The sequence below is a fragment of the Neomonachus schauinslandi genome, chromosome 2 (genome assembly GCF_002201575.2).
Source record: "Neomonachus schauinslandi chromosome 2, ASM220157v2, whole genome shotgun sequence".
Classification (NCBI taxonomy): Eukaryota; Metazoa; Chordata; class Mammalia; order Carnivora; family Phocidae; genus Neomonachus; species Neomonachus schauinslandi.
The window spans coordinates 117,397,980-117,425,512 of record NC_058404.1 but is presented as its reverse complement, the minus strand read 5'-3'; the positions used below and the strand labels follow the sequence as shown (position 1 = coordinate 117,425,512).

The window sequence follows — 27,533 nt, the reverse complement described above, 5'->3', positions numbered from 1 at the left end:
ATTCTCAGTGCTTTTATGGAGTGAAATTTCAGAGATCCTTATTCTGCCATTTTGGCTGACATCTCTAAAATGATAATTTCTAATTATAACATTCCTTCTGCATTTATTAGCTAGAATTCTTTAAAGAACTTTTTCTTATCAACTGTTTAATTGCCATTAAATATAGTTTGTAAGCAAATTAACAGATAAATGTATGGTACATATCTTTAGTTGTGAAATTTGAGAATGGGGATTTGGCGTCCGAATAATCACCCAAAATGATCAATTAGTCTGTTCTTTCTTTTTAGTATCATTGTTAACTTGTGGATTTTAACCGGTTTCATTTTGATGAGAAGTGATATTTAGAGGTCACAGTTTGTGCCCAGATATGTTCATTACCACTGAGATATTGTTACTTTTTGACATTTTCAGTGGACAGATATAGTAATTATTTTTTAGAATGAGTGATTTTGAGCTATTAAATCATGAGTTTATATTATTTCCTATTTGTAATTAATTAAGAACATTTTTTTGACATTAACAGTGACTTCTTCGTGTCACAGTATACATAAATGATTTCAAAATATTACTCCTAAGACTGTGATGTTCACTGAGGTCAAGACAGCAATGCATAAACAAAACAAGAATTTTAACAAGAGAAAATATTTTTAAAGTACCAAACATAAGTCACAGAGCTGAAGAATAACTAAAACTGAAAAATCCACTAGAGGAGTTTAAGAGAATGAAAAAGAGTGAAGATAGCTTAAGGAATTCATGGGACACCAGAAGAGGACCAATATACACAATACAAAGGCCCTAGAAGGAGACAAAAGAGAGAGGAGCGGAATGCTTATTCAAGAAATAATAGCTAAAAAAATATCTTGAAACAAATAAATATACCAAAATTTATGGACTGTAACAAAAGCAGTTTTAAAATGAGACTTCATAGTAATAAATATCCACATTAAGAAAGAAAGAACAACAAACAAAGCCCAAAGTTAGCAGAAGGAAGGAAATAAGAGTGGAAATAAATGAAATAGAGACTAAAAAGACAATAGAAAAGATGAATGAAACTAAGCTACCTTTTTGAAAATATAAACAAAATAGTAAACCTTTAACTACTCTTACCAAGAAAAAAAGAGGACTCAAAGAAATACAACTATAAATGAAAGAGAAGGCATTTCAACTGTTATCACACAAATATAAAATATTATAAGCAAATACTATGAACGATTGTACACCCACAGGTTGAACAACCTAGAGGAAGTGGCTAAATTCCTAGACACATACAACTTACCAAGACTGAATCATGAAGAAATAGAAAATCTAAATAGACCAATTACTAGTAAGGAGATTGAGTCAGTAATCAAAAACCTCACAACAAAGAAAAGCCCAGGATCAGATGGCTTTAGTGGTGATTTCTACCAAACATTTGAAGATGGGTTAGCAATCCTTCTCAAACTCTTCCAAAAACTTGAAGAAAATGAATTATTTCCAAACATTTTACAAGGCCAGCATTACAATGATACCAAAACCAAAGACACTACAAAAAAATTAATTATCTGTCAATATCCAATGAAAAATTAAATGCAAAAACTTTCAACATAATATTAGCAAACCAGGTCCACTAGTACATTAAAAGGATCATATACTATGATCAAGTGGGATTTACTCCAGGGATGTAAGAATAATTCAACATAATCAATCAATGCAATATTCCACATGAACAAAATTAAGGATAAAAATGATACGATCATTTAAGAAGCCCAGAAAAAAGTATTTGACAAAGGTCAACATCTTTTCATAATAAAAACTGAGTATAGAAGGAAAATATCTCAACATAATAAAGGCCATATATGAGAAAGCCACAGCTATCATCATACTCAGTAATGAACAGCTGAAAGGTTTTCCTCTAAGATCAGGAACAATACAAAAAATGCCTACTCTCATCACTTTCATTCAATATGTAATTTGAAATACTAACTAGAACAATCAAGCAAGAAAATAAAATAATGGGAATCCAAATCAGAAAGGAAGTAAAGCTATCACTATTTGCAGATGACATTATATATAGAAAATTCTAAAGATTCCACCAAAAACTGTTAGAACTAATAAACAAATTCAGTAAAGTTGCAGAATACATCAATATACAAAAATAAGTTGTGTTTCTATATACTAACAATGAACTAACAGAAAGTAGGGAAATAATCCCATTTACAAAAGAAAAAGAAAACACCTAGGAATAAATTTAAGCAAGGAGATGAAAAATCTGTATACTGAAAACCACAAAAGATTGATATCTCAAAAAAAAAAATTGATGAAAGAAATCAAAAAAGACAAATAAATGGAAAAATAGTCTATGTTCTTGAGGCAGTGGCCACTGGTTTAAAAGAAAGAAATAGAAAAAAAAAAAAAAAAGAAAAAAAAATAGTCTATGTTCATGGATTGGAAGAATCAATATTGTTAACATTCCCATAGTACCCAAAGCAATCTGCAAATTCAGTGCAATCCCTGTCAAAATTCCAACTGCATTTTTCATGGTAATAGAAAAAAATAATCCTAAATTTATATGGAATCACAAATGACCCCAAAGAGTCAAAGCGATCTTGAGAATGAAAAAGACAGCTAGAGTCATCATACTTCCTGATTTCAAACTATATCACAAAGCTATAGTAATTAAAACAGTATGGTACTGGCAACAAAACAGACACATAGATTAATGGAGAATGCAGAGCCAACAAATACATGTATGCAAATATGGTCATTTTTTTTTTTTTAATGGAGCCAAGACTATACAATGGGGGAAGGATCATTTCTTCAATAAATGGTATTGGGAAAAGTAGGGATCACACCTAAAAGAATGAAACCAGACCTCTCTTAGACTATACACAAAAATCAACTCAAAATGGATTAAAGTTTTGAACACAAGACCTGAAACTGTAAAATTCCCAGAAAAAAAACATAGGGGTAAACTTCTTGGAATTGATCTTAACAATGTTTTTTTGCATTCCAAAAGCAAAGGCACCAAAAACAAAATAAGTATGACCACATCAAACCAAAAAACTGGACAATAGAGGAAACCATCAACAAAATGAAGAGGTAATCTGGGACGCCTGGGTGGCTCAGTCGTTGGGCGTCTGCCTTTGGCTCAGGTCATGATCCCAGAGTCCTAGGATCGAGCCCCGCATTGGAGCCTGCTTCTCCCTCTCCCACTCCCTCTGCTTGTGTTCCCTCTCTAGCTGTATCTCTGTCTGTCAAATAAATAAATAAACCTTTAAAAAAAAAAAAAGGTAATCTATTGAATGGGAGAAAATATTTGCAAATAATGTATCTAGAAAGAGGCTAATATGCCAAATATACAAGGAATATATAAAACTCAATTAAAAAAAAAAAAACAGGCAAAGGACCTGAGTAGACATTTTTATAGAGAATGCATACAAATGACAAATGGGTACATGAAAAGGTGTTCAACATCACTAATCACTGGAGAAATACAAATCAAAACCACAATGAGATATCATCTATCACCTGACCCTGTTAGCATATCTTTGAACCAAAAAGACAAGAATGTTAGCAAGAAGGTAGAGAAAAGGAAATCCTTGTACACTATTAGTGAGAGCATAAACTGTTACAGCCACTATGGAAAACAGTATAGATAGTCCTCAAAAAGTTAATAATAGAACTTCCATATGACCCAGCAATCCTACTTCTGAGTATACATCCAAAGGAAGTGAAATCATTATCTCAAAGAGATTTCTGCACTTCATTGCAGCATTATTCATAATAACCAAGGTGTGGAGACAACCTACATGTCCACCAATGGGTAAATGGATAAAGAAAATGTGGTATGGAAGGAGAGGGAAAACAAGTTATTATTCAGCCTTAAAAGGGGGAGGGGAATCTTGTAATTTGTAACAACATGGATGAACCTAGAGGACATTGTGCTAAGTGAAATAAGCCAGACAAAGACAAATACATGATTTCACTTATGTGTGGAATCAAAAAGAAAAACAAAAAAGCTGAACTCTGAAACAGAGTAGAGAACTGGTTGTGAGGGCACCTGGGTGGCTCAGTCTGTTGAGCATCTGACTCTTGGTTTCTGCTCAGGTCATGATCTCATGGGTCATGAGATTGAACCCCACATGGGGCTCTGCATTCAGCATGAAGTTTGCTTGGGATTCTTTCCCTCTTCCTCTCCCTACCCCTTTTTGTGCATGCTCTCTCTCTCTCTCTCAAATAAATAATTCTTAAAAAATAATAAAAAAATAAAGTGGTTGTGAGAGGCTTGGGAGTAAGGGAAATAGGGAAAGGTTGATAAAAGGGTACAATCTTTCAGTTATAAAATGAATAAGGTCTGTGGACCTAATGTGTAACATGGAGACTATAGTTGATAACACTTCATTATATAATTGCAGTTTACTAAAATAATACAACTTAAATGTTCTTTTCCAAAAAGGGGGGCATAAAAAGGTGAGGGATATATTTACTCAGTGGGCAAATCCTTTCACAATGTACACATACATCAAATCCCTTTGTACACTTTAAATATCTTACTATTTGTCAATTATACCTCAGTAAAGCTGAAAAAAAAATACCTATTAAGTTTTCCTAGTAGGTTATTTTATCATTTTTGTTCGTTGGGTTCTTTGCTAGTTTTTTCTGTTTATTGCCCTTAGGATATATCTCGCTTAGGCTATAAAGTCACAATACTGTATTTTAGCCAAAAACTAGAAAGCACTCCAATGCCCATCAATGGTAGAATGGTTATTTTGTGAAATATTCATAAAATGGAAAATTGTACTCAATGAATAAATACATGAAAAAGTACACTTATATGCAACAATATGGATGGATATCCCAAACATATGTTGAACAAAAATAACAAGACACAAGTAAGCTTATACAATATAGTTGTATCTGTGTACATATATATATACATATATATATAGTTTTACCCATTTTTGTACTACATACATAAATAAAAAACATGGTATACTATATAAATAAAAATAAAAATTTAGTATAGTATATATATGAGTGAGCAAAATTGTATATATATACTACATATATTATAAAAATATGCAAAACTATGCATACATATATACATACACACACATATAGTACACTATATATATAATATAAAAATAGGCAAAACTCTTCTGATAGAAGTTATTGTTATAGACAATGCCTGGAAGTATAGAGGAGATTGTGGAGTGCTAGTGTATATTTATTTCTTACTTTGGGTGCTACTTACTTGGGTATGTTTTATTTGTGAGCATTTGCAAGCTGTAAAATTATGTGTACTTTTTCTGTATATTATGCTACAATAAAAAGTTTGTTTAAATTGTGTTTTAAAATCAAAATAGTTCTTTTCTGATGTGGTTATGGCAAGCTTAATATAAACTTCTTTTAAAACTAATTTACACTCATTTTTGCATGCAGACATCCAGAATACAAGATTGGTAGCCTAGATAAATGTTCGATATCGATACCTATGAACTTGGTCCTTTGATTCCTCAGGAGAACCTGTGCCTGTCAAGGGCTGGATCCCGAGACCTGTGGTGCCTCCTTTTCTTTTGGTTGTTCATGGAGCATGTACTACAATGGATGTAAGTTTGCCAGAAGCAAGATTCCAAGAAAATTTAAGCTGCTTGGGGATGACCCAAAAGAGGTTTGTTTACTTCCTGATATATAATCTCTTTAATTTGGGGGGGAGAATTGATGAGTACAGATGAAGTGAACAGTATAACATACTCTGTTAAATTCTCATTAACATAGAGAATTTCATCTCAGAGGTACATCAGAATTTTAGCTATACGGTAGATACACATTATATATTTGATAAAATTAGCATAATAATAACCATGTGATACCAAAGTAGTAAAGTTTGAACAATATAAACTCTTCATACCTATGGCCTTTTGTACTTATCTTTTATGTTAATTCCAGAGTTTTAAACAGCCATCACTGGTATTAAAACCAAGTGTTAACATTTCATTGTTAAAACTTTCATTTTTCAAACCTGAATTACAGAGGTCATGCCCATCACTGCCACATTCAGTAGAGACCACTTCTCATCACATTTTCATACCACAAGATTTGATAGTTTAAAGTTATCATAATGAATGCGTTCAAGTAACTAAAACATTTAGATTTTAACGTAAATTTCTCAAAATATAACTTACAGATGTATATCAATTTTAACTTTTGGGTATAGCTTCTAGTGTATGCTAATTGAATAATCAAAAAACCCCCGAATGTTTACCATTTAGATATGACCAATTTTTTAGTGACTCTGTGAACCTTATATAGTTATACTATGTATATTATAATATTGATATTTCCCTCTATATGAAAAAATGTGTTAGCTTTATTATTTGTGACTATAAGTAGAAATTTAGTAAAGTACAAAAACTCGTGAAATCATGATATAAATTTTTTCACAGGATATTTTTAATAAACTATATCAAATGGGCTAGATGTCCCTTTTCATAAAAAATACAAATACTTAATAAGCCTAATGAAGTGTAGCAATTTTACATATCACAGCTACTTTAATTTTCCATACTGGAGAGTTTTGCCACTATTTTATAAATGTTTATCACTTTCACTAGATTTAATATAAAGCAAATCCAAGGGATGGCTAGGAACATCCTCCCTCAGGTAGGTAGGAGAGCTTGGCTTAGAAACCTTCTCACCTTCTAAACTACAAGTAAGTATAACTCTGCCAGGTAGTTACATCTTACATCTTAAGATTTTTTGGAGAAATGTTACTGTGAAATGAGAACTTCTAAGTATGAATGGAATAACTGGGTATTATCACCTACCATTTTATAAGCATCTTACCTGGAAAATCTGCTCTTTGTAGGAAGGAGGGAGTGTAACTGAACATTTCTCCTTTCAAGTAAACTTTACAAAGTTCTGCATATATACCACATTACATTCTAGTTCTGAGAGTTTTATCCATATTTGAAGCATCTACTAATTTTTAGTTCAGTTGAAAGATCTCCTCAAATTTTGAATGCTATTTTTATAAACATTTAAAAATATAAAGATTGAAAATAGATGAACCAAACAAATCCTTTCAATAGCTCATCTTCCATGGCAGCTGATTGGAGAAGGAGTGGAGAATGTGACCTCTTTAAGACCATATGGCTTCATTCTCCTTATCCTATTACTAGCATAGGCTTATATTTATAAAATGCCAAATATCTGCATGCAGAGTACAAAATTGATTAATATAAAAATACCAAAGGGCTAGATATTTTGATAACATACAAACTTAGAAATAGTCATGTTAACGAACTTTATTTAATAAGAAAGACACAGTATATTGTCATTTGGATCTAAGATGTAGCAGGAAAAATTTAACTGATAGCATCTCTTACATATAGAAAGGATTTAGAATTTAATAAGTAGAGTTATTCATTTTATACAGGAAGAGAAACTGGAGTCTCATTTACAAAACCTGTCCACTCTTATGGCACCAACATACAAGAAACTTGCACCTGATGCATATAATAATCAGGTAAGTTTATTAAAAATTATTGACAATGATTGGAACAGTTTACTTATTATTGATGACCTACCTACTTCCAAAAATATTTTTGAAGCAATGATTTTCCTTTATTGTTCTAAATTTTCCTCTTCCCAATTAGTGAGGCCACAATGTTCTGTTTCTGGTACATAAGAATTATATCATCCAAAAGAGCATATTTTTGGTCTTTTAATCTGTAAAGATAATGAGCTTTTAAGTCTCACAAGCTGTTCTATCCACTAATCTTGTTCTCATATCTCTTCTGTAAACAGACTTTGATGGTTAACTAAAATTATGTGGCCCAAATTGTAGGTTCTAACCACCTATTAATATTAACTGTTTTCACATATGTCTATACATATTAAGCTATGAGTGTACGGCTTTGTAAGTGTACATACATATGTCCAGATATATCAGATTTTGCTGGATTCTCTTCTTTTTAATTGGCCTTGGCTCCATGAACCAAGCAAAAACATCTTTTTTCCTATTTTATAGGTGTGTTCTAGGCTGTACCTATTTGGAAGGCTAGGTGATTTGTTCAGAAATGTTCATGAAGAAGGAAAAAAAAACTGTAACGTCTCCCCTGTCATTATAACATCAACAACAGAAGCATTAAATGGATATAAGCTAGATACCATATTTAGTATATGTTACATATATTAAATATACATATATGTTTGTTATAAACTAGATATTGTATTTAGTCACTGTGGACATAAAGAGCAATGTAGGGTTTCTGTCTTTAAGGAATTACTTCTTTAGAGGAGACAGGTACGTAAAATAGCAGTTAAAGCTGGAATAGAGGTATGCACATTTCTGAAGGAACAAAAAAGTTCTCCCTGAAAGTAGAGACAACTAAGATCACAAATAGCCTTGGAGACCATATAAAAATCTTTGAACTTTATCCTGTATGTAAGAAGGCTACCATTGGGGCATTTTAAGTGTGTGTTGGGGGCAGAGGAGGGTGATTTAATTTAAAAAGAACACTACATCAAAAATTAATGAAGTACTGTATGATGAGTAACATAACATAAAAAATGTAAAAAAAAAAAAGTTCACTCAACAAGCCAAATTAAATGAAATACAACTTAGGTTAGTGTAAGATTAAATTGGAGAAGTAAGCTAGTGTAGTCATTGGGCAAGAGATGTTAAAGTCCTAAATTAAAGAAATGGCAGTAGTGATAGAATAAAGAAAATAAGTATGTAAAATATCTGAGGTAGAACATACAGAACTTAGTGACCAATTGGATCTGAGGACAAGCAAAAGGTAAATTTCAGGATCCACCAAATTTCTAGCTTGGACAGATGGTTCTATTAACTAGTATTTGGAGTCAGTAAGGAAAAGTAAGTTTGGGGGCAAAAGGGGGAAATGATACATTTCATTTTGGACATAATATGTTTGACATAATTCTAGAATAATTAGATGGAAAATCAGGAGAAAAATCCAGACTAGCACTGTAGATTTGGAAATTGTCAAAATGCAAGTAGTTGAAGCTGAATACATAGGAGTGAATGCAATTTTTCAGAGTGGAGATTATAAAGAGAAGAGGCTACTGATGGCATTTTAGGCATTTAGGCAACACACTGTCATTTTAGGAGTGGAGGATGAGAAACCAGTGAAGTAAATGCTGGGGGTAGGCACAATATAGTTAAGAGAGGTTAAAGATTTAAGGAAAGAGGGAGACTGATAGATGGAAGAAAGCTGAAGGTGATGAACGTAAGCAGAGTACACAGCAGCAGGGGGTACAGGGAAGTATGAAGAAGCGTACATTTGGCAAACAATTGTCATTTAATAACATTAAAGACTAATGGGATTAGATTAGTTTACATAGCAGAGACAGACAGGGAGACCAATACTAATTTAATGATTTAGCTACTCTTGTTTCAATTATGGACTTTAACACTTTCCTCAAACCTCTACTCTTTCTTTTTTAAGTGGGAGCAAAAGAGGCAAATTAAATAATGATCTGTTTATAAAGTTGTTTTATATCACAACTTAAGTTTTTAGAAATGCATATGATGTCTATGAAAAATATTTTAAATGCTGTTAATAGTAGTAGGATTAATACTGTTATTTTACAACCTTATCTACTTTGGTAAGTATCACACAAAAGTATATGGGATGCTTGGTACTGTTGTAAAATGTTGGCCATTTTCTGTTGAATAAATTTTATTATAGGTGCTATTAATCACATGGTTTTAGCTGGGGAAAGAGGACAGAATAACAGAGCATTAATGTTCTTTTTACTCTTTTGATTCTTATTATAGATGGTGTCATATACACCTGATTTTCTAAGCATTGATATTCCACCCAATTACATTATGTTTGCAGTATTTTATGCATTAACCAAACCTAGAATATCCAAAATATGACAGTACCCCAAATTTAAGTTTAACAAGATGATTAGGTATAACTCTTTAGATGTGTTTCAGTATTTATATTTGAATAAATATACTGATAAATGGGCATAAAGTTTCAGTTAAGCAAGATGAATAAGCTCTAGAGATCCGCTTTGCAACAAGTGTACCTATAGTCAACAATAATGTATTGGACACTTAAAACTTTGTTTAATGGTAGATCTCATGTTATGCATTCTTCTATAATATGTATGTATAATGGAATATTACTCAGCCATCAAAAAGAAGGAAATTTTGCCATTTGCAGGGATGTGAATGGAGCTAGAGTGTATTATGCTAAACAAAATAAGTCAGAGAAAGACAAATACCATCTGATTTCACTCATGTGGAATTTAAAAAAAAATGAATGAACATATGGAGAGGAAAAAAATCAAATCATAAGAGACTCTTAACTATAGAGAACAAACTGAGGGTTGATGGAAGGAGGTGGGTGGGGGATGGGCTAAATGGGTGATGGGTATTAAGGAGGGCACTTGTGATGAGCACTGGATGTTATATGTAAGTGATGAATCACTAAATTCTATACCTGAAACTAATTTTACCATCTATGTTAACTAGAATTTAAATAAAAAAATGAAAAGGAAAAAAATAAAAATAAAAAACTTAAATACATAAATACTCATACATTAAAAAAATACATAAAAAATAGATGTAATGTCTATCTAAATTAAATCAATCAATGGCTGTGAATGGATAAGGTGTTTTGTACATTGCGTGGTCGCTACTAGTGGTAATGTTCATCCGTATGTCTTAATATGTCTTAATAGAGATCAAAAAAATAGCTACGTGATCTTTCCACACAGTACAGGGGAAGACCTGTTAAGATTATGGATGCTGTCAAAACCTACCATTTGATTTTTGTCTCCTCCCCCAACTGAATATATTATCCTTATTTTTCATATCTAAATGCTCTTCCCTTGCTTTGTTCCTTCATTTTTAAAGTCTCATTGCTAAAGTTAAACTTCTCATCAGAGAAAAATGTAAGAAAAATAGATAGAGGAAAAACATCTTTAAAGTACTGAAAGAGAAAAAAACTGTCAACCTAGAAATCTGTACCCAGTAAAAACAACTCTCAAAAGTAAAGGCAAAATATTTTTTTTTCAAACGTACAAAAGGTGAAATAATTTACCATGAGCAGACTAATAACACTTTAAAAATGTTAAAGGAAGCCCTCCAGCAGAAAGAAAATGATACCAGATAGAAATCTATATTGACGAAAAGGAATGGAAAACATCATAAACAGTAGATATGTGAATAAAAAACCTTTTTCCTTATTTTAAAAATTTCTTTAAAAGATAATTTGCTATTTAAAAAACAATGCATTTCGAAGTTTATAACATATAGAAGTAGCATAGAGGCTGGGGAATTGAAAGTATACTGTTGTAAGGTTCTCATGTTATATATACAGTTGTATCCTATTTCTTGAATGTAGACTGTGAGAAGTGACAGAATATACTGTAAACCTTAAGGCAAGCAGCCACTGGTGGTGGGGGGGGGCGAGGGTGTATAGCTAATCCATCAGTAAAGAGATAAAAAAAAATGGAATCAATCCAAAAAGGTTCTTGAAAGGAATATGGATTAAAAAAAAAAAAAAAGAAAGGAATATGGAACCAAATGAAAGATAAGACAAATATATAACAAATAGCAGAAAAGAAAATATATATATATATACACACCCACATACATACATATATATATATGCAACATATTTCTAAATGACCTATGAGCCAAAGAATAAATCACAGGGAAATTAGAAAGTATTTCAAACTGAATGAAAATGAAGCCATGACATTGAAATTTGCGGGATGAAGCTATTATGCCTCGCTTAGAGAGGCATTTATAGAATTGAACACTTATTAGAAAATTATAAAGCCTCAAATCAATGATCCAGGCTTCTACTCTAAGAAACTTGGAAAAGGGGAGCAATTTGAGCCCTAAAAGGTGGAAGGAATGAAAAACTAAACAACAGAAATCAACGAAATGAAATGCGGAAACGAGAATAAATCAGTGAAACCAAAAGCTGGTACTTTGAGTCAATTCAATCAGGAAAAAAGAAAAGGCACAAATTGCCAATATCTAGAGACAAGACATCACTACAGATCCTACTGACATTAAAAGAATAATAAAGACATATTATTAAAGCTATATGTCAATAAACTCAACAATTTATATGGAATGAGCAAAGTACTTAAAAGACAGTAATTACCAGAGTGCCTGGGTGGCTCAGTTGGTTAAGCATCCAACTCTTGATTTCAGCTAGGGTCATAAGATTGAGCCCCACATTGTGCTCTGCACTCAGTGCAGGGCCTGCTTAGGATTCTCCCTCTCTCTCTCTCTCTCTGCCCCTCCCTGTGCTTGTGCTCTACATACATACATACATACATACATACATACATACATAAATAATTTTAAACACATACAAATTACCAGACCTTACTGAAGAAAAAAATAAATACCACAAATCATCCTATATCTATTAAAGACATTGAAGTTGTAGTTAAAAACTTTTCTAAAAATTCCAGGCTCAGATAATTTCCCTTCCAAACTTGACTCATTATTTAAGGAAGAAATAACAATTCAGTGGAAACTCTTCTAGAAAATAGAAAAGGAGTGAACTTCCAACTCATTTTATGAAGCTGGAAATAACCTGATACTAGAACTAGACAAAGGCATTAAAGAAAAAAGATTACATAGTCCATTGTTCTTCATAAATATTGATGTGCAAATTCTTAACAAAATTTTAGCGATTAGACACAACAATGTGTAAAAGGGATAATACATCATGACCAAATGGAGTTTATTTCAGGAATGTTTTAACATTCAAAAATCAATGTGATTCACCATAATAGCCAATGTAATGGAGAAAATATGATTATCTCAATAGATAGAGGAAAAAAGCATTTAGCAATCTTCAACATCCATAGAAGGGAACTTTCTCAGTCTGATAAGGGGCATAATTGAAAAACCAAAAGCTAACTTCATAATTAATAGTGAAAGACTGAATGCTTTACCCCTAAGACTAGAAACAAGACAAGGACATCCATTTTTACCACTTCTGTTAACATCTAACTGAAAATTTTAGACAGGGTAATAGGCAAGAAAAAAACAAGAAGCATACAGATTGAATAGGAAGAAATGAAAGTGTGCTTATATGCAGACAACATGCTTATCTACGTAAAAAGTCCCAAAGAATCTACCAAAAACTCCTAGTACTAATAAATGGTTTAGCAAAGTTGCAAAATAAAAAAATGAATTGTATTTCTAGGTACTAGCAATAAACAATTAAAAATTGTAGTGAAAACCAATAGCAAATAGCATAAAAAATATGAAATTCTTAGGCATAAAAATTTGACATTTGACAAAAATGTACAAGACCTGTGCACTGAAAACTACATACCATTGCTGAAATTTAAAAAGACCCAAACTGGAAAGATATATTACATTCCCCAAGTCAGTCAGTAGATTCAGTACCTATCAAAATGTTACCACGTGTTCTGAAGGAATTGACAAGGTGATTCTAAAATATATAGAGAGAAATGCAAAGGATCTGAAATAAAAGAATTTTCAAAAATATCAGAATTTGAAGATTTCTACTCCCTGATTTCAAGATTACTAAGGGTCCATATTTACTAGTAATCAAGACCGTGATACCTCCCAACACACTGTTATATACCAAAAGATCAGAATAGAAAGTTCAGAAATAGATCCAGCATGAACAGTCAACTGATTTTTGATAAAGGCAATTTAGTGGCAAAGGATAATCTTTTTACCCAGTAGTGTTTGAAAAGTTGGATAGCCATATGGAAAAAAGTTAACCTTGACTCTTAATCTTCATCATATATAAAAATTTACTCAAAATAGATCCACTTATATAAAATTCTAGAAAATGCAAAGTAATCTGTAATCTGTAGTGACAGAAAGCAGATCAGTAGTTTCCTGGGAACAAAGGAAGCGTGAATTAAAAGGGGAAGGAGGAAACTTTGGAAGTGATGGCTATGTACATTATTTTGATTGTTGCAATGGTTTTACATATATGCATGTCAAAATTCATCAAGTAGTACACTTTAAATATATGCTGTTTAATATATATCAATTATACCTCAAGACTGTAAAATAAAAACTTTACCATATCAAAATGTTTGGCCTATTTTGTGTCATTCTGTTGTATTTCTGGATATAAAATATGCAACTTTTTTTTTTAAGTTCTAAATAGCCAAAATACTAAGGAGTCTTTTGACCTGTTCAGTACACAGGTCTTACACTATTTTCTCAAATGTAGCCTAAGAATTTCAAATGCCTAAGTATGTCCCCATTCACACGCACACTTTTATTTTTCAGATTGAATATGAACACAGAGCACCAGAGTGCCGACTGGGTCTGAAGGAAGGCCGACCATTCTCAGGGGTCACTGCATGTTTAGACTTCTGCGCTCATGCCCATAGGGACTTACACAACATGCAGAATGGCAGCACATTGGTAAGTGGGGCACAGGACAGGTTAGCAGCACATCCTGTGAAAGAGTGGAAGGCTGCAAGTTAGTAGCATGTGATTAGAGTAATATGTTCTCTACAGGTATCATTGCACAAGTGTTTTCATGAATGAATTGCTGTTGCAAAGGTGACCTTGTTTGGCATATCTAGTACTCTCATAATGGGTTGGCACATTACTGGAAATCTGTTGACAAGCACAGAAAAAGCATGGAAATGTTGATGTAAAGCTAAACCAGTGACTGTGCATTGCCAGCTACTATTAGCTGCCAAAAGTTCTTTCAAAATTCAGTGTCAGGTATCTGGTAGGTTATAATCAGTAAAGTAAAGAGCCGTGTACAAGTCAAGGCACCAGTCCACCTTGCAGAGAGAAGTGCAAATGAAAAATACCCTTCTGTGGCATAGTAACTACTGTAGAAAATTCAAAGTACAGAAGAGCCCATTTTAACTACATAGCATAGTGGGTGAAGTAGATTGGGCCGTATAATTGGAGGTCTTCGTAAGTGGAGAAAATGAATGTGGTCTTAGGGTGGAGCAGTGTTTAACACTGAGAGTCCACGGTGTGGCCTTGCATGGAGAGAGAGAAACCGGGGTGGAGATAAAGAATGAAAAAGTTTAAGTGAAGAAACTATAAATTAATCTACCTAATGAGTCATCAACATGGATATATGTATAGTTAAGGAAGATAACCAATGAGACTTAAGATGAAAAATAGAATACAGAGACCAAAGTCATAGTCTCGGGTAGACAAGAACCCAGGGAGATGGTAAACAATAGTGGAAGTAATTCACGGAACCTGGGTATGAAGTTTTTGAGAAGCAGAAAAGGTATTAGTTTAATGGTCTAGAGCAGAGGTCAGAAAGTTTTTTTTTTTTTATTAAAGGAAAGCTAGTAAATATTTTAGGCTTCGCAGGCCACATAGGATCTCCGCCACATTATTTTTTTATTATTATTAAAAATGCAAAAAACACTCTTAGTTCACTGGCCGTGCAAAAACTGGCTGTGAAGCAGATTAGCATGTGGACTTCTGATCCAGGAGGACCAACAAGAAGGCTTATCATCCACAGTATCTAAAATCGTCACTAACCATGTGTTGAACACTTGCTCACTATTAGAAGGCTAAGCTAGATTCTAGGAAGAAAATGATAATCAGAGCCATAGTAGGTTCTAAAGATAGCCATGTTTCACTCTAGCAAGGTGATGGAGAGAAGGCAGAGATGAGAAAGGTTCTGAGTAAAGGGGACTTTGCCTCTAATAGGTCACAGTTTCCACAAGGTGCAAGGGAAAGCAGCACTAGGTAAGAACAGAGTAGGGACACACGTGAGAAAAGGTGGCAAGTGCTCAGAGACGTGGATTTGGAAGACTTATGTATTGGAAGTGAAAAACTCGTTTTAGTCCCATCTCGTGTTAAACTTATCAAGGTAAGTCTGTTATGATCACATTCAAGAGTATCTTCCAGTAATTTTCTATTTCCTGCACTTTAAATAATCATGATCATGTTGTTTTCTGCATCACTCAAAAACACTAAATACTATTTTAAAGCCAACAAATAATCTCTCATCAACACCAATATGACTGTGGCTAACAAAAGAGAAAAAGGACATTAAGTTAGCAAAGCAAGAGATTCGCAATAGACTTTACCCATTTTTGGAATAGCCCCTTGTATGGTGCAATAGCTTAGAAGAGAAATGAGAGAGGAACAACAGTAAGTTAGGCTTAACAAGTAAAGAAAAGGAGAGAAGAGGAAGGTAGATGCAGAGTTGAGTTACATACTCCCTATAGCAACCATATCTTCAGTTTTACATTATTTAGATTTCACTTTGGTAGCTTGTGGAAATGTCTTAAGCACAGTGAAGGGGAGTTAGGAGTCTGGTGTGAGGAAAGATGTGAAATTTCTTTGTGTACAAAAGTATGAGATTAGGTGACTGTGATAACTAGCAAAACAGGAAATCATTTGGTGGAAGAAACTTCTAGCCCTTTCTCGAAGAGGTTTCACATCTCTCACATCTGTGTTTCAAGTGTGAAAGGTGGGAGATTGCTCCATTTTGGTGGGAGTGTTGCTTCTTCCCTTAGAATCAAAAATATATTTGAAGAACAAAGTCACCACTGGTAACATTTCCTGACAAGACTCAAAAAAAGAAAAGGGGAAAAAAAAGTCAACATGGACTGGTCTATCTCCCTGTACCATTTTAATGCAACCTCCCTTAAGAACAGACAATGTGGTTCATGGTAATACGCCTGTCACTGATCTGGTCCAGGAGACCACCACCACAAATCTAAATACTGACAGAGAGAAAGTTACACACACACACACACACACACACACACACACACGTTTCTTTTGGACTGAAACTGAGGCGGTACTGTCTTATTTCCCTACCAGGTATGCACCCTCACTAGAGAAGACAATCGAGAAATTGGAGGAAAACCTGAGGATGAGCAGCTCCATGTTCTGCCTCTCTACAAAGTCTCTGACGTGGATGAGTTTGGGAGTGTGGAAGCTCAAGAGAAGAAGAAACAAAATGGTGCCATTCAGGTGCTGAGTTCTTTTCGGCGAAAAGTCCGGATGTTAGCAGAGCCAGTCAAGACATGCCGACAAAGGAAGCTAGAAGCCAAGAAAGCTGCAGCTGAAAAGCTTTCCTCTCTGGAAAACAGCGCAAATAAGAATGAAAAGGAAAAGTCAGCCTCATCTCGTACAAAACAGACTGAAAATGCAAGCCAGGCTAAACAGTTGGCAGGTAAATTTAATGTAAAGCAACATGCATCTGTGTTATCTGAAACTTATGCTCAAAATGAGGGCCTTAAGTTTTGAACCAGAATCTTCTCTGAAGTCCCAAGGGCCAGGCTTTGCTCTTGGAGATGGTAATGAGATATTGCACCCTCAACCCCAGCTTAATGGAGAAGTATGGATTCTATTCTATAATAAATGGGAGTTTTATGAGGGGATATGGTGAAATTAGTGTTAATCTAGCAGTGACAGGAGGCCAAATTAGAGGCAAGGGAGCTATGAGTTTGGAGACAGATGCAATAAACCAAGAGAAAAGCTTGAGTTTGGGTGGTAGCAATGAAGACTTAGCAAAAATCATAGAAGTGAATGCGCCCAAAATGATTCGCAATACATGGCTGACAAAGCATTGGAACAAAGATGAAGAAAAATTTAAGATTGACTTCAACATTTTAAGCCTAGGTAACTAAAACAGTACTATTTGTTGAAATAAGAAGTTTGAAAATAGGATTTATGGAGCAGGGGCAGGAGAAGATCCTTTCCTTAGCCACATTAAGTCTGAGTTGAGGAGGGGTATCCTCATAACATGTAGTTATCTTCTAAAGCTTTTACCCATCCAAACGGATCACATCTGTGGTAGTAGCAACAGAGCATTACTTATCAATACTAAGTTGATACTTTCCTTTCAAAATCCCTTGTTTATGTCTTCAGTTAATTGCTATAAAAAGCCATACAATGTAATGTCCATATCCACATCTTACAAATGGTATTGGCCTGGCCATTAACAAAAGAAAAAGGTTTATCTTTTAAGCTTGGTCTACTAGTTTGCTTAGAACCAACCATCTTTGCTTCACCAAGTCAAATTCCCCTACCAATTCATCTCAAAACCTAGAGAAACTAAGTAATTTAGAATAATATGCTAAAGATGCTTAACAAAAAATTGTTGATTGGTTGACTTACACTAAGAGAAGTAAATCCTATTCACTCCTTAAGGTCTCCTTTGAGTTAGCTGCAAAGTATAATCGGATAGAACTTTGCCTCCAGTCTTTCCTAACTGGTTTCTGTAATAATCATTTCAGTGCTCAGGACTGCCATTACAGCTCCATTTATTTGTTCTTTTCTCATATATAGATTTTTACGAGGTCATGAAATAAAAGTATGACTTAAAATTTTCACTTACAAAGCTGAAAATTACTTTAAAGTTTTATTGATAACTGTGTAGATAGGGTTTGCCAGTTATATAAGATATGCTTTGGGTGTTAGGTGAAGGTCATTCTTTTCTTCATAGCATTGCTGCATCTTCTGTAACAAATTTTATGCTACTTCCAACTATTTAACAAATTTTATTGCATGCCAGGCAGTGGAAAAATAAAGTAAAATAAGACCTGGTCCCTTCCTTCAAGGAACGGCTTTGCATCAGTGGGAGAAGAGGACTAAAAAATGCATAATTACCATACATTATGAAGCATTGCTCTATCTGTATGTTTGCAGTGGGTATTATACATGCACTAGAAGATGAGGTCAGAGAAGGCTTCCTTGAGGAAGGGAGGACTGTGCCAAGGAAGGGCAGGGAGGTGGGGTGGAGGGAGAAGGGCACTTCAGGTAGAGTGTGGCATGGTCAGATGCACAGAAGCTCCAGAAAACACGATGCTCTCAGTGAAACAGCTTTGGGATGTTTGTGACATTTTTCTTCACTTACCAAATTGTACTGTTGTAGAGATCTGCTGTTTTATCTAATGCTTTAGACAAAAAATTACTCCAGACAGTGATCAGAACCCTGACTTTGCTCCTCCTTGTTCGATGGGTATTGCATCATCTTACCAGGGGTTCTCACATACGTTTAAGCATCCTCACTAGCTTCTGTAAAATAATAATCGGACACATTTGTGTGCTTTCTCTTACACTGTCCACAGAACTTTTGCGACTTTCAGGACCAGTCATGCAGCAGGCCCAGCAGCCCCCGGCCCCACCCCCGCCGCTGCAGAAGCAACCTCCACAGCCACAGAAGCAGCTACCCCAACAGCCACCCCAGCAGCAGCAGCAGCAGCCCCAGCATCACCCCATGACGAATAACCCTCAGTCCGAGTCTGGCAACTCCTACTGTTCCTCTGGATCAGCCAATCTGTACATGAGGCGGCCCAATCCAGTTATCCAAGCTTATCCGGGCTCTTCACACACTGCAGATATTTATGGAGGCGCCAGCCCTATGAACCTCTATTCCACCTCATCCCAAGCTACAGGTTCATATTTGAATTCTTCTAATCCCATGAATCCCTACACTGGGCTTCTGAACCAGAATAATCAATATCCATCATATCAATGCAATGGAAATGTATCGGTGGACAGCTGCTCCCCGTATCTGGGTTCCTATTCTGCCCAGTCTCAGCCCATGGATCTATACAGGTACCCAAACCAAGACCCTCTCTCTAAGCTAAGTTTACCACCCATCCATACACTTTACCAGCCGAGGTTTGGAAATAGCCAGAGTTTTTCCTCTAAGTACTTAGGTTATGGAAACCAAACTATGCAGGGAGATGCCTTTAGCAGTTGTACTCTTAAAACAAATGTACACCATGTAGGGACATTTCCTCCCTATTCCACTCATGAGATGGATGGCCACTTCATGGGAGCCACCTCTAGATTACCACCCAATTTGAGCAATCCAAACATAGACTATAAGAATGGTGAACATCCCCCATCTTCTCACATAATCCATAACTACGGTGCAGCTCCAGGCATGTTCAACAGCTCTCTTCATGCCCTGCATCTCCCAAACAAGGAAAATGACATGCTTTCCCACACAGCTAATGGGTTCTCTAAGATGCTTCCAGGTCTTAGCCATGATAGAACTGCTTCTGTCCAAGAAGGCTTACACAAATTACAGGATGCCAGTAACCAGGAAAAGCAGCCTTCTGCCCCCGAGGACAATGATGAAGTCTGGTCAGACAGTGAGCAGAGCTTTCTAGATCCTGACATTGGGGGAGTGGCTGTGGCTCCAACTCATGGGTCAATTCTCATTGAGTGTGCCAAGCGCGAGCTTCATGCCACAACCCCTTTAAAGAATCCCAATAGGAATCACCCCACCAGGATCTCGCTGGTCTTTTACCAGCATAAGAGCATGAATGAGCCAAAACATGGCTTGGCGCTCTGGGAAGCCAAAATGGCTGAAAAAGCCCGAGAGAAAGAGGAAGAGTGTGAGAAGTATGGGCCAGACTATGTGCCTCAGAAAACCCACGGCAAAAAAGTGAAACGGGAGCCCACTGAGCCGCATGAACCTTCCGAGCCCACTTACCTGCGCTTTATCAAGTCCCTTGCTGAAAGGACCATGTCCGTGACCACAGACTCCACAGTAACTACATCTCCATATGCCTTCACTCGGGTCACAGGGCCTTACAACAGATACATATGATGTCTCCCCTTGTGGTGGGTACCTCATTTGAAAAGACCACAACCAACCTGTCCGTAGTATAGTTCTCATGACGGGGGCAGTGGGGAACGAACACAGGATTCCTGGCAAATGTGGTGGGAAGAACCTCAGCTCACCAGCAAAAAGAGAGGTCATCCTACCATAGCACTTAATTTCCACTGACTCCTAAGTGGTCACAGATGGCACCTAGGCAAAGACCAAAGCATTCTATGCAAAAAGAAGGTGGGGAAGAAAGTGTTCCACAATTTACATTTTTAAACACTGGTTCTATTATTGGACGAGATGATATGTAAATGTGATTTTTTTCCCCCTTACAACTCTACACATCTGTGACCACTTTTAATAATACCAAGTTTGCATAGTCATGGAACACGAGTCAAACAAGTACTGTAGTATTACAGGGGCAGGAATTTTAAAATACCATCTGGTGCTGAATATACAATGTACTGAAATACTGGAATTATGGCTTTTTAACATGCAGTTTTTACTGTAATCTTAATATTAACTTTTATTTATCAGAATAGCTACAGAAAGCATAAATGAATAGACAGCAAAACACTGAATTTGTTCGGATGTTCTAAGAAATGGTGCTAAGAAAATGGTGTCTTTAACAATTGAAAATTTAATGCCTTTATATCATCAAGATGCTATCTGTGTACTCCAATGCCCTTGAATAATAGGGGTACCTTTTCATTCAAGTTTTTAGCATAATTACCTATTCTTACACGAGGTTTTTGTTTTTTTTTTTAAATGCGGACATTTAAAGGCCTCTGGATTTTGTTCATCCAGTGAAGTCCTTGTAGGACAATAAACGTATATATGTACATATATGTATACACATATGTATATGTGCACACACGTATATGTATAAATATTTTAAATGGTGTTTTAGAAGCACTTTGTCTACCTAAGCTTTGACAACTTGAACAATGCTAAGGTACTGAGACGTTTAAAAAAAAAAAAAGTTTACTTTCATTTTAGAATGCAAAGTTGATTTTTTTTTTAAGGAAACAAGGAAAGCTTTTAAAATATTTTTGCTTTTAGCCATGCATCTGCTGATGAGCAATGTGTCCATTTTTAATATAGCCAGTTAAATCCGCAACGGGGCTTACTGGATTCAAGGGAATACATTAGTCCACAACACGTGTTTTCTGGTGCTCATCTCACATGCTATACTGTAAAACAGTTTTATACAACAATGTATGACAAGTTCATTACTCAAATATGTAGTTTTAGGAATTTTCTCTTAACTGCAGGTAATAACGACATGCTACAGACATAACAAAGCTAGTTCACTTAAGCTGATGCTATTTTATGGATCTGTATGCTCTTCAGCAAACCGAATGGCAGTCTGCTTTTGTGTTGATAATTGTACATTGTGATGTTGTCATTTCTTAGCTTAAGTGTCCTCTTTTCCAGGAAGATTGAGCAGACTGATGCCTGCATAAGATGAATAAACAGGGTTAGTTCCATGTGAATCTGTTAATTAAAAAGAAAAAAACAGGCAGCTGGTTTGCTGTGGTGGTTTTAAATCATTAATTTGTATAAAGAAGTGAAAGAGATGTATAGTAAGTAAATTAAATTGTAAACAAAACTTTTTTAACGCAATGCTTTAGTATTTTAGTACTGTAAAAAAATTATATACATATATATGTATATATATATATATATATATATGGATTTGAAGCAGAATTCACATCATGATGGTGCTACTCAGCCTGCTACAAATATATCATAATGTGAGCTAAGAATTCATTAAAGGTTTGAGTGATGTTCCTACTTGTCATATACCTCAACACTAGTTTGGCAATAGGATATTGAACTGAGAGTGAAAGCTTAGAGCATCGTGTACCATCATTTTTTTCCAAGTCTTTTTATTGTTATTATTATTATTAAAAAAAAAAGCATACCTTTTTTTCAATACTTGATTTCTTAGCAAGTATAACTTGAACTTCAACCTTTCGTTCTAAAAATTCAGGGATATTTCAGCTCATGTTCTCCTTATGCCAACATGTCACCTGTGTTTATGTAAAATTGTTGTAGGTTAATAAATATATTCTTTTTTCAGGGATTTAACCCTTTTATTTTGAATCCCTCCTATTTTACTTGTATATGTCCTGATGTAACTAAAACTAATTTTGTAAAATCTGTTGGCTCTTTTTATTGTAAAGTAAAGCATTTTAAAAGTTTGGGGAAATCTTTTGACTGTTTCAAGCAGGAAAAAAGAATTACATAAAAATAGAATGCACTGAGTTGATAAAGGGAAGATTGTAAGGCAGGAGTTTGGCAAGTGGCCGTTGGCTAGAGTCTCTCGACACTCTTAAGAGTTTTTGACCCCATAGCCAATACAGTAGAGGGCCACGAGGACTTCCCTCCATAGGCAGAACGCGTAGGGGTGCGGCGTGCAATCCACTGGACAATTACATTTTGGTCTAAGTACATTTGTGCTTTCTAACATTTCAAATAAATTCTTAAACGAGGCCTTGGAGTTTGGTCAAGTCCTTGTAACATGGCTTTTGTCTTTTTTAAAAAATCGCCCCACAGTTTTTGGCTGTGACCAATTTACAAACCTTTTAAAAACGTTTGCATATGTCAAACTACATGATTTCAATATTGTGCATACACCATGTATCCAACCCCAAATATCTGGCTAGTCCGTGCACATCTGTTGGTTTGAGTCAGCCATCCCTATATGAATGTCTGCTTTCTGCATCATCCACTGTCATTTGTCAAACTGCTGGCCCAACAGGAACAAGAAGTGTAGTTCGGGGTTTGGAGAGCGGGAGGGAGGGAGGGAGGAGGAGAGGAAATCTAGTGGCATATTGTAAATATCAGATCTATAATTGTAAATATCACACCTGCCTCAGTTAGAATGAATGGAAGCAGATCTCCAATTTGCTTATATAGGAATATCAGGTTAACTATATAGCCATACTTGAAAATGCTTCTGAGTGGTGTCAACTTTACTTGAATGAATTTTTCATCTTGATTGACGCACAGTGCTGTACAGTTCACTTCTAAAGCTAGTGGGTAACTTGTTTAGGAAACTTTTGCAGTTTGACACTAAGATAATGAACTCTGTGTGCATTTTTCTATGCTTTTTTTAAAACTTTCATTTCATTTTCATGTTCGGTTTGTCTATAAAACCTGAGGATGGTTATAAATACTGTAAGTATTGTAATGTTATGAATGCAGGTTATTTGAAAGCGTTTATTATTATATCATTCCTGATAACGCTATGTGAGTGTTTTTAATAAAATTTATATTTATTTAATGCACTCTAAGTATGATCTTCGTTGAAGTTTCTGTTTACTGCCTGAACCGCTGCTACTTCAATGAGACAAAAGGGAATGGAAAGAAATTGCTTTTTAAAGATACTTTTTAGATGGTTATTTGTTAAACTGTACCTAAAATAGTATCTGGATAACTAAAGCCAAATTTTTTCTCTAGTGAAATAGCCTAGATATGCAACTTTTTTTTCCCCCCAGCTTACTTTAGCCTGTTCGCTTTGTGTGTGTAGCCAGTATTAGGGATGGCGCGACAGACAGCACTTCTGCTGACCCTCCATCCTCTAGCTGAACTTCGGGAACCTCCCACTTTTCAGATTTGCTAGTCATTGCCCAGGGCGAGGGGAATTTGAGATTCTGTGAGCTCCAAAGCTTCTCCCACTAGGGTGCCACACTGACCCTGACCTGGGCTGCCAGGGGCTGGTGATGCTGTAAATGAAGGTGGAGGCAGACTTGCTGCTTAGGAGCCTGCAGGTGAACTGGAATGCGAGAGAAGCTCTACCTGCCCCTTGCCCCCTTGGGAAATACTGCCAAGAATGAACCTTTACAGGCAGGCAGGCGGGCACACAGCTCCCCTGTCTCACTGAGGCCCTTCTTCCTTGCCTCAGTCTCTTCAGTTGGTTTGTCATAACCCCTCCCCCTGTTTGGGGTAATTCTAGCTTAGCTTTGACCCCTTCCCGACTCTTTGACTCTCTACTCCATCAGCTGTGTGACAATCAGACTGCGAGAAAAGGCCTTATTTATCAAGGACCTTCTCCTCAAGCTGCTGAGAATTTTAAATCGGTTTTGTTGGGTTAGAGGGCAGCTGGAGTTGAGGATATTGGGATTGGGGGTGGGGGGGGAGGAAGCCCGGGGGAGCATCTTTTCTTTCCAGTCAATGTGAGGGGAGAATGCTTGCTGGGTGAAGACACTTGCTCACCAACCAGTCACTGGGCTCACCACTGAGGCTCAGGGTGCTTTCTCTCTGCCTTCCTCCCTCCACTGGGAGCACACTCTCTAGTTGTTAGAGTTCACAAAAGACGCTTAGAAGAGAATTAACTGCAGTTAGAGATTGTTTCAGTGTTAGCAGCACTCTTCAGTTTCAAAGAACAAAGATACTTTTGTTTCCCTATATTGGCGGCCACCTGCCTACATTTCCCTCTCTCTTACCCAGCAATTTCTCACAAATTTCTGTGTTTGTCTAGTCCAACACACTCCTGAAAGGAGCAGCTATTTTTCCCACATACACACTCAACAAATATGCTTTCTTCGGGGCTTCCTTTTATGTTTCAAAAGGAATTTCTCTACCCAATTTGACATTTTACTCTCTAATCAATTCTTAATTCAAACTGAAATGGGATTTAGTGAGTAAAATAGTTAACATAAAGGCACTCTACTTCTTCCTTACCCCCATAAGAATGAATTCAGAGGATTTAAATCACTAAGAATTTGTGGGCATATCCACTGAGCACTTGCTTTTATTCCTTACACAGAATAGTCACATTAATAGAAATCTGGGTGTTGTTGCTTGAAACTTAAGATGTCTCTGGTGCTCTAACCCTTCCCTTCCCTCATGGGTAGCTCTTGATTTGGCTCTAAGGAATACAATGAAGTACAAGTAACAGCATAGTAGAAAGCACCTGCTTTGGGATTCAGCCTTGCATTTTCACTGGTTGTGTGCCATCAGCCTCATCTGTAAAAATGAGTAAAATAATGCATCCCTCACAGAAATGTGGTGAGGGTTAAGGAGAATGTAAAGCTTTAAGCACACACTAGAATAAACAGCTATTCTCACAAAATTTTTCATCTCCCTCCCGCTCCTTTGCTTACTGCTAGAAGACTCAGTCCACTGAGCATACCTCAGTGCTCCCCTAGCTGACTCCTGCAGCCTCTCTCCTTTCTCCCTAAGGGCAGGAGCCCAAATTACCTCACCTGACAAAATGGGTTTACATACCAGTGTAAAAGCTCTTGAAGAAGCACTACTAGAACCTCAAAGCTAGAGAGACAGTGACAAAATGAGGAAATAATCCCCTGTCTGGTGATCTCATAAAGCCTCAAATTGATTTTCATACAAGTTAATGATCCTCTAGTTACTGTGTGAAAACTCATAGTTGAAATGATGGGACAGTTTCTAACATACCAAATACACAAAGACTAAAAAAAAGTCCAAACAATTTAAGAGTTAAAAGAGGGGTGCCTGGGTGGCTCAGTGGGTTAAGCATCTGCCTTCAGCTCGGGTGATGATCCCAGGGTCCTGCGATCGAGCCCCGAGTTGGGCTCCCTGCTCAGTGGGGGGTCTACTTCTGCCTCTGCCCCTCCCCCTGCTCATGCTTGCTCTCCCTCTCTTTCTCAAATAAATAAATAAAATCTTTAAAAGAAAAGTTAAAAAAAATTCAACCAGAGAAAAAATAAATTAAGGAAACTATATTTTAATTTCTATTATTTATATTACATGGAATCAGTGTTTACAATATCCACGTTTCAAATATGCATATTACAAAATATTTTTAAAGCAGAGTATGTTAAAATGGAAGGGAGACACTGGCTATGTTTTAAATATTGTATTTCATTAACTTTAAAAGAACTTCACTTTTATATTCCCTAGGCCATGACATACAATAAAGAACTACAGCTCTGGGTTCAAATTCTGGCTCTGCTTGTTACTAGTTGTGGGACCTTAGGCTAGGTGCCAATACTTTCTCTCTTTTCCTCGATTTCTCCATCTGGAGAATGAAAATAATAATACCTACCTCACAAGGCTGTTATGAGGAATAAATGAGTTTATTTAAAGCACATCAAAAGAACTTTTAAAAAAAAGCCAGCTATTATAATTATGTTAATTAGTTCAGCTGAAGTTGTCTGTTTTTTACCATAGAAGCTTTATTTTACATATTTCCAAGTCATTAGTGAGAAAGAGGAAAAACATATTCACTGTACAAAATCATGGATAAGCAGATTTGAATGAGACCTTAGAGATCACCCTTCCCACACTCTGATTTTATGTAATCATTCATTTGTTAATTCATTCACAAATATTTTTTTAAGTTCCCACTCTGAAAAATGGTGCCAGGCACATTTCTGGGAGTTAGGCATCTAGCAATGAGCAAACCAGTAAGTCCCTATCTTCTTGGGGCTTATCTTCTACTTGGGAGAGAGAGACACAGAATAAAGTAAATATGGAGATAAAAGCCATGGGGAAAAAGAAAAGGGACAGAGAAAAGGAGTTCTGGTTCTCATGAGAGGAGGAACATGAACTGATTTGTGTCTTAAAGGATAATGGATAACTGTGATAATGATGAATTTTTGTTGAAGTGTAATTTACAGTATTATATTCATTTCAGGTGTACAATATAGCAATTTGACAATTCTATACATTAAGAAATGATCACCATAAGTGTAGTTACCATCTATCACCATATAAAGTAATTACAATATTACTGACTATATTCCCTAATACTGTACATTCCCTATTTATAACTAGAAGTTTGCCCTTCTTAATCCCCTTCATCTATTTTATCCATTCCTTCATCCCCTCCCCTTCAATTCTTTTCTTAATAGGTCATCTCAATATTTTAATCCAAAACGTTCTCCAAGACACATAACAACAAAACTCTAAAACCAAAGACAAAGAGAACATTTAAAGAGATAAGAGAAAAAAAAAATCTCTCATATAAAGAAACCCCCATAAGGCCAT

At 35.6% G+C, this 27,533-nt stretch overlaps 1 protein-coding gene across 1 annotated transcript in view; it reads left to right on the top strand.

The window, feature by feature from the left end:
* The window catches only part of TET2 (tet methylcytosine dioxygenase 2), a 138,946-nt gene extending 115,100 nt beyond the window's left edge, over positions 1-23,846 (top strand). The window contains exons 7-11 of the mRNA XM_021680410.2: positions 5,500-5,650; positions 7,418-7,507; positions 14,273-14,410; positions 16,805-17,159; positions 19,060-23,846. Coding sequence (XP_021536085.1) covers positions 5,500-5,650; positions 7,418-7,507; positions 14,273-14,410; positions 16,805-17,159; positions 19,060-20,555 — 2,230 coding nt within the window. The 3' untranslated portion in view covers positions 20,556-23,846. The remainder of the gene's footprint in view (positions 1-5,499; positions 5,651-7,417; positions 7,508-14,272; positions 14,411-16,804; positions 17,160-19,059) is intronic.
* Positions 23,847-27,533: the final 3,687 nt, after the last annotated feature.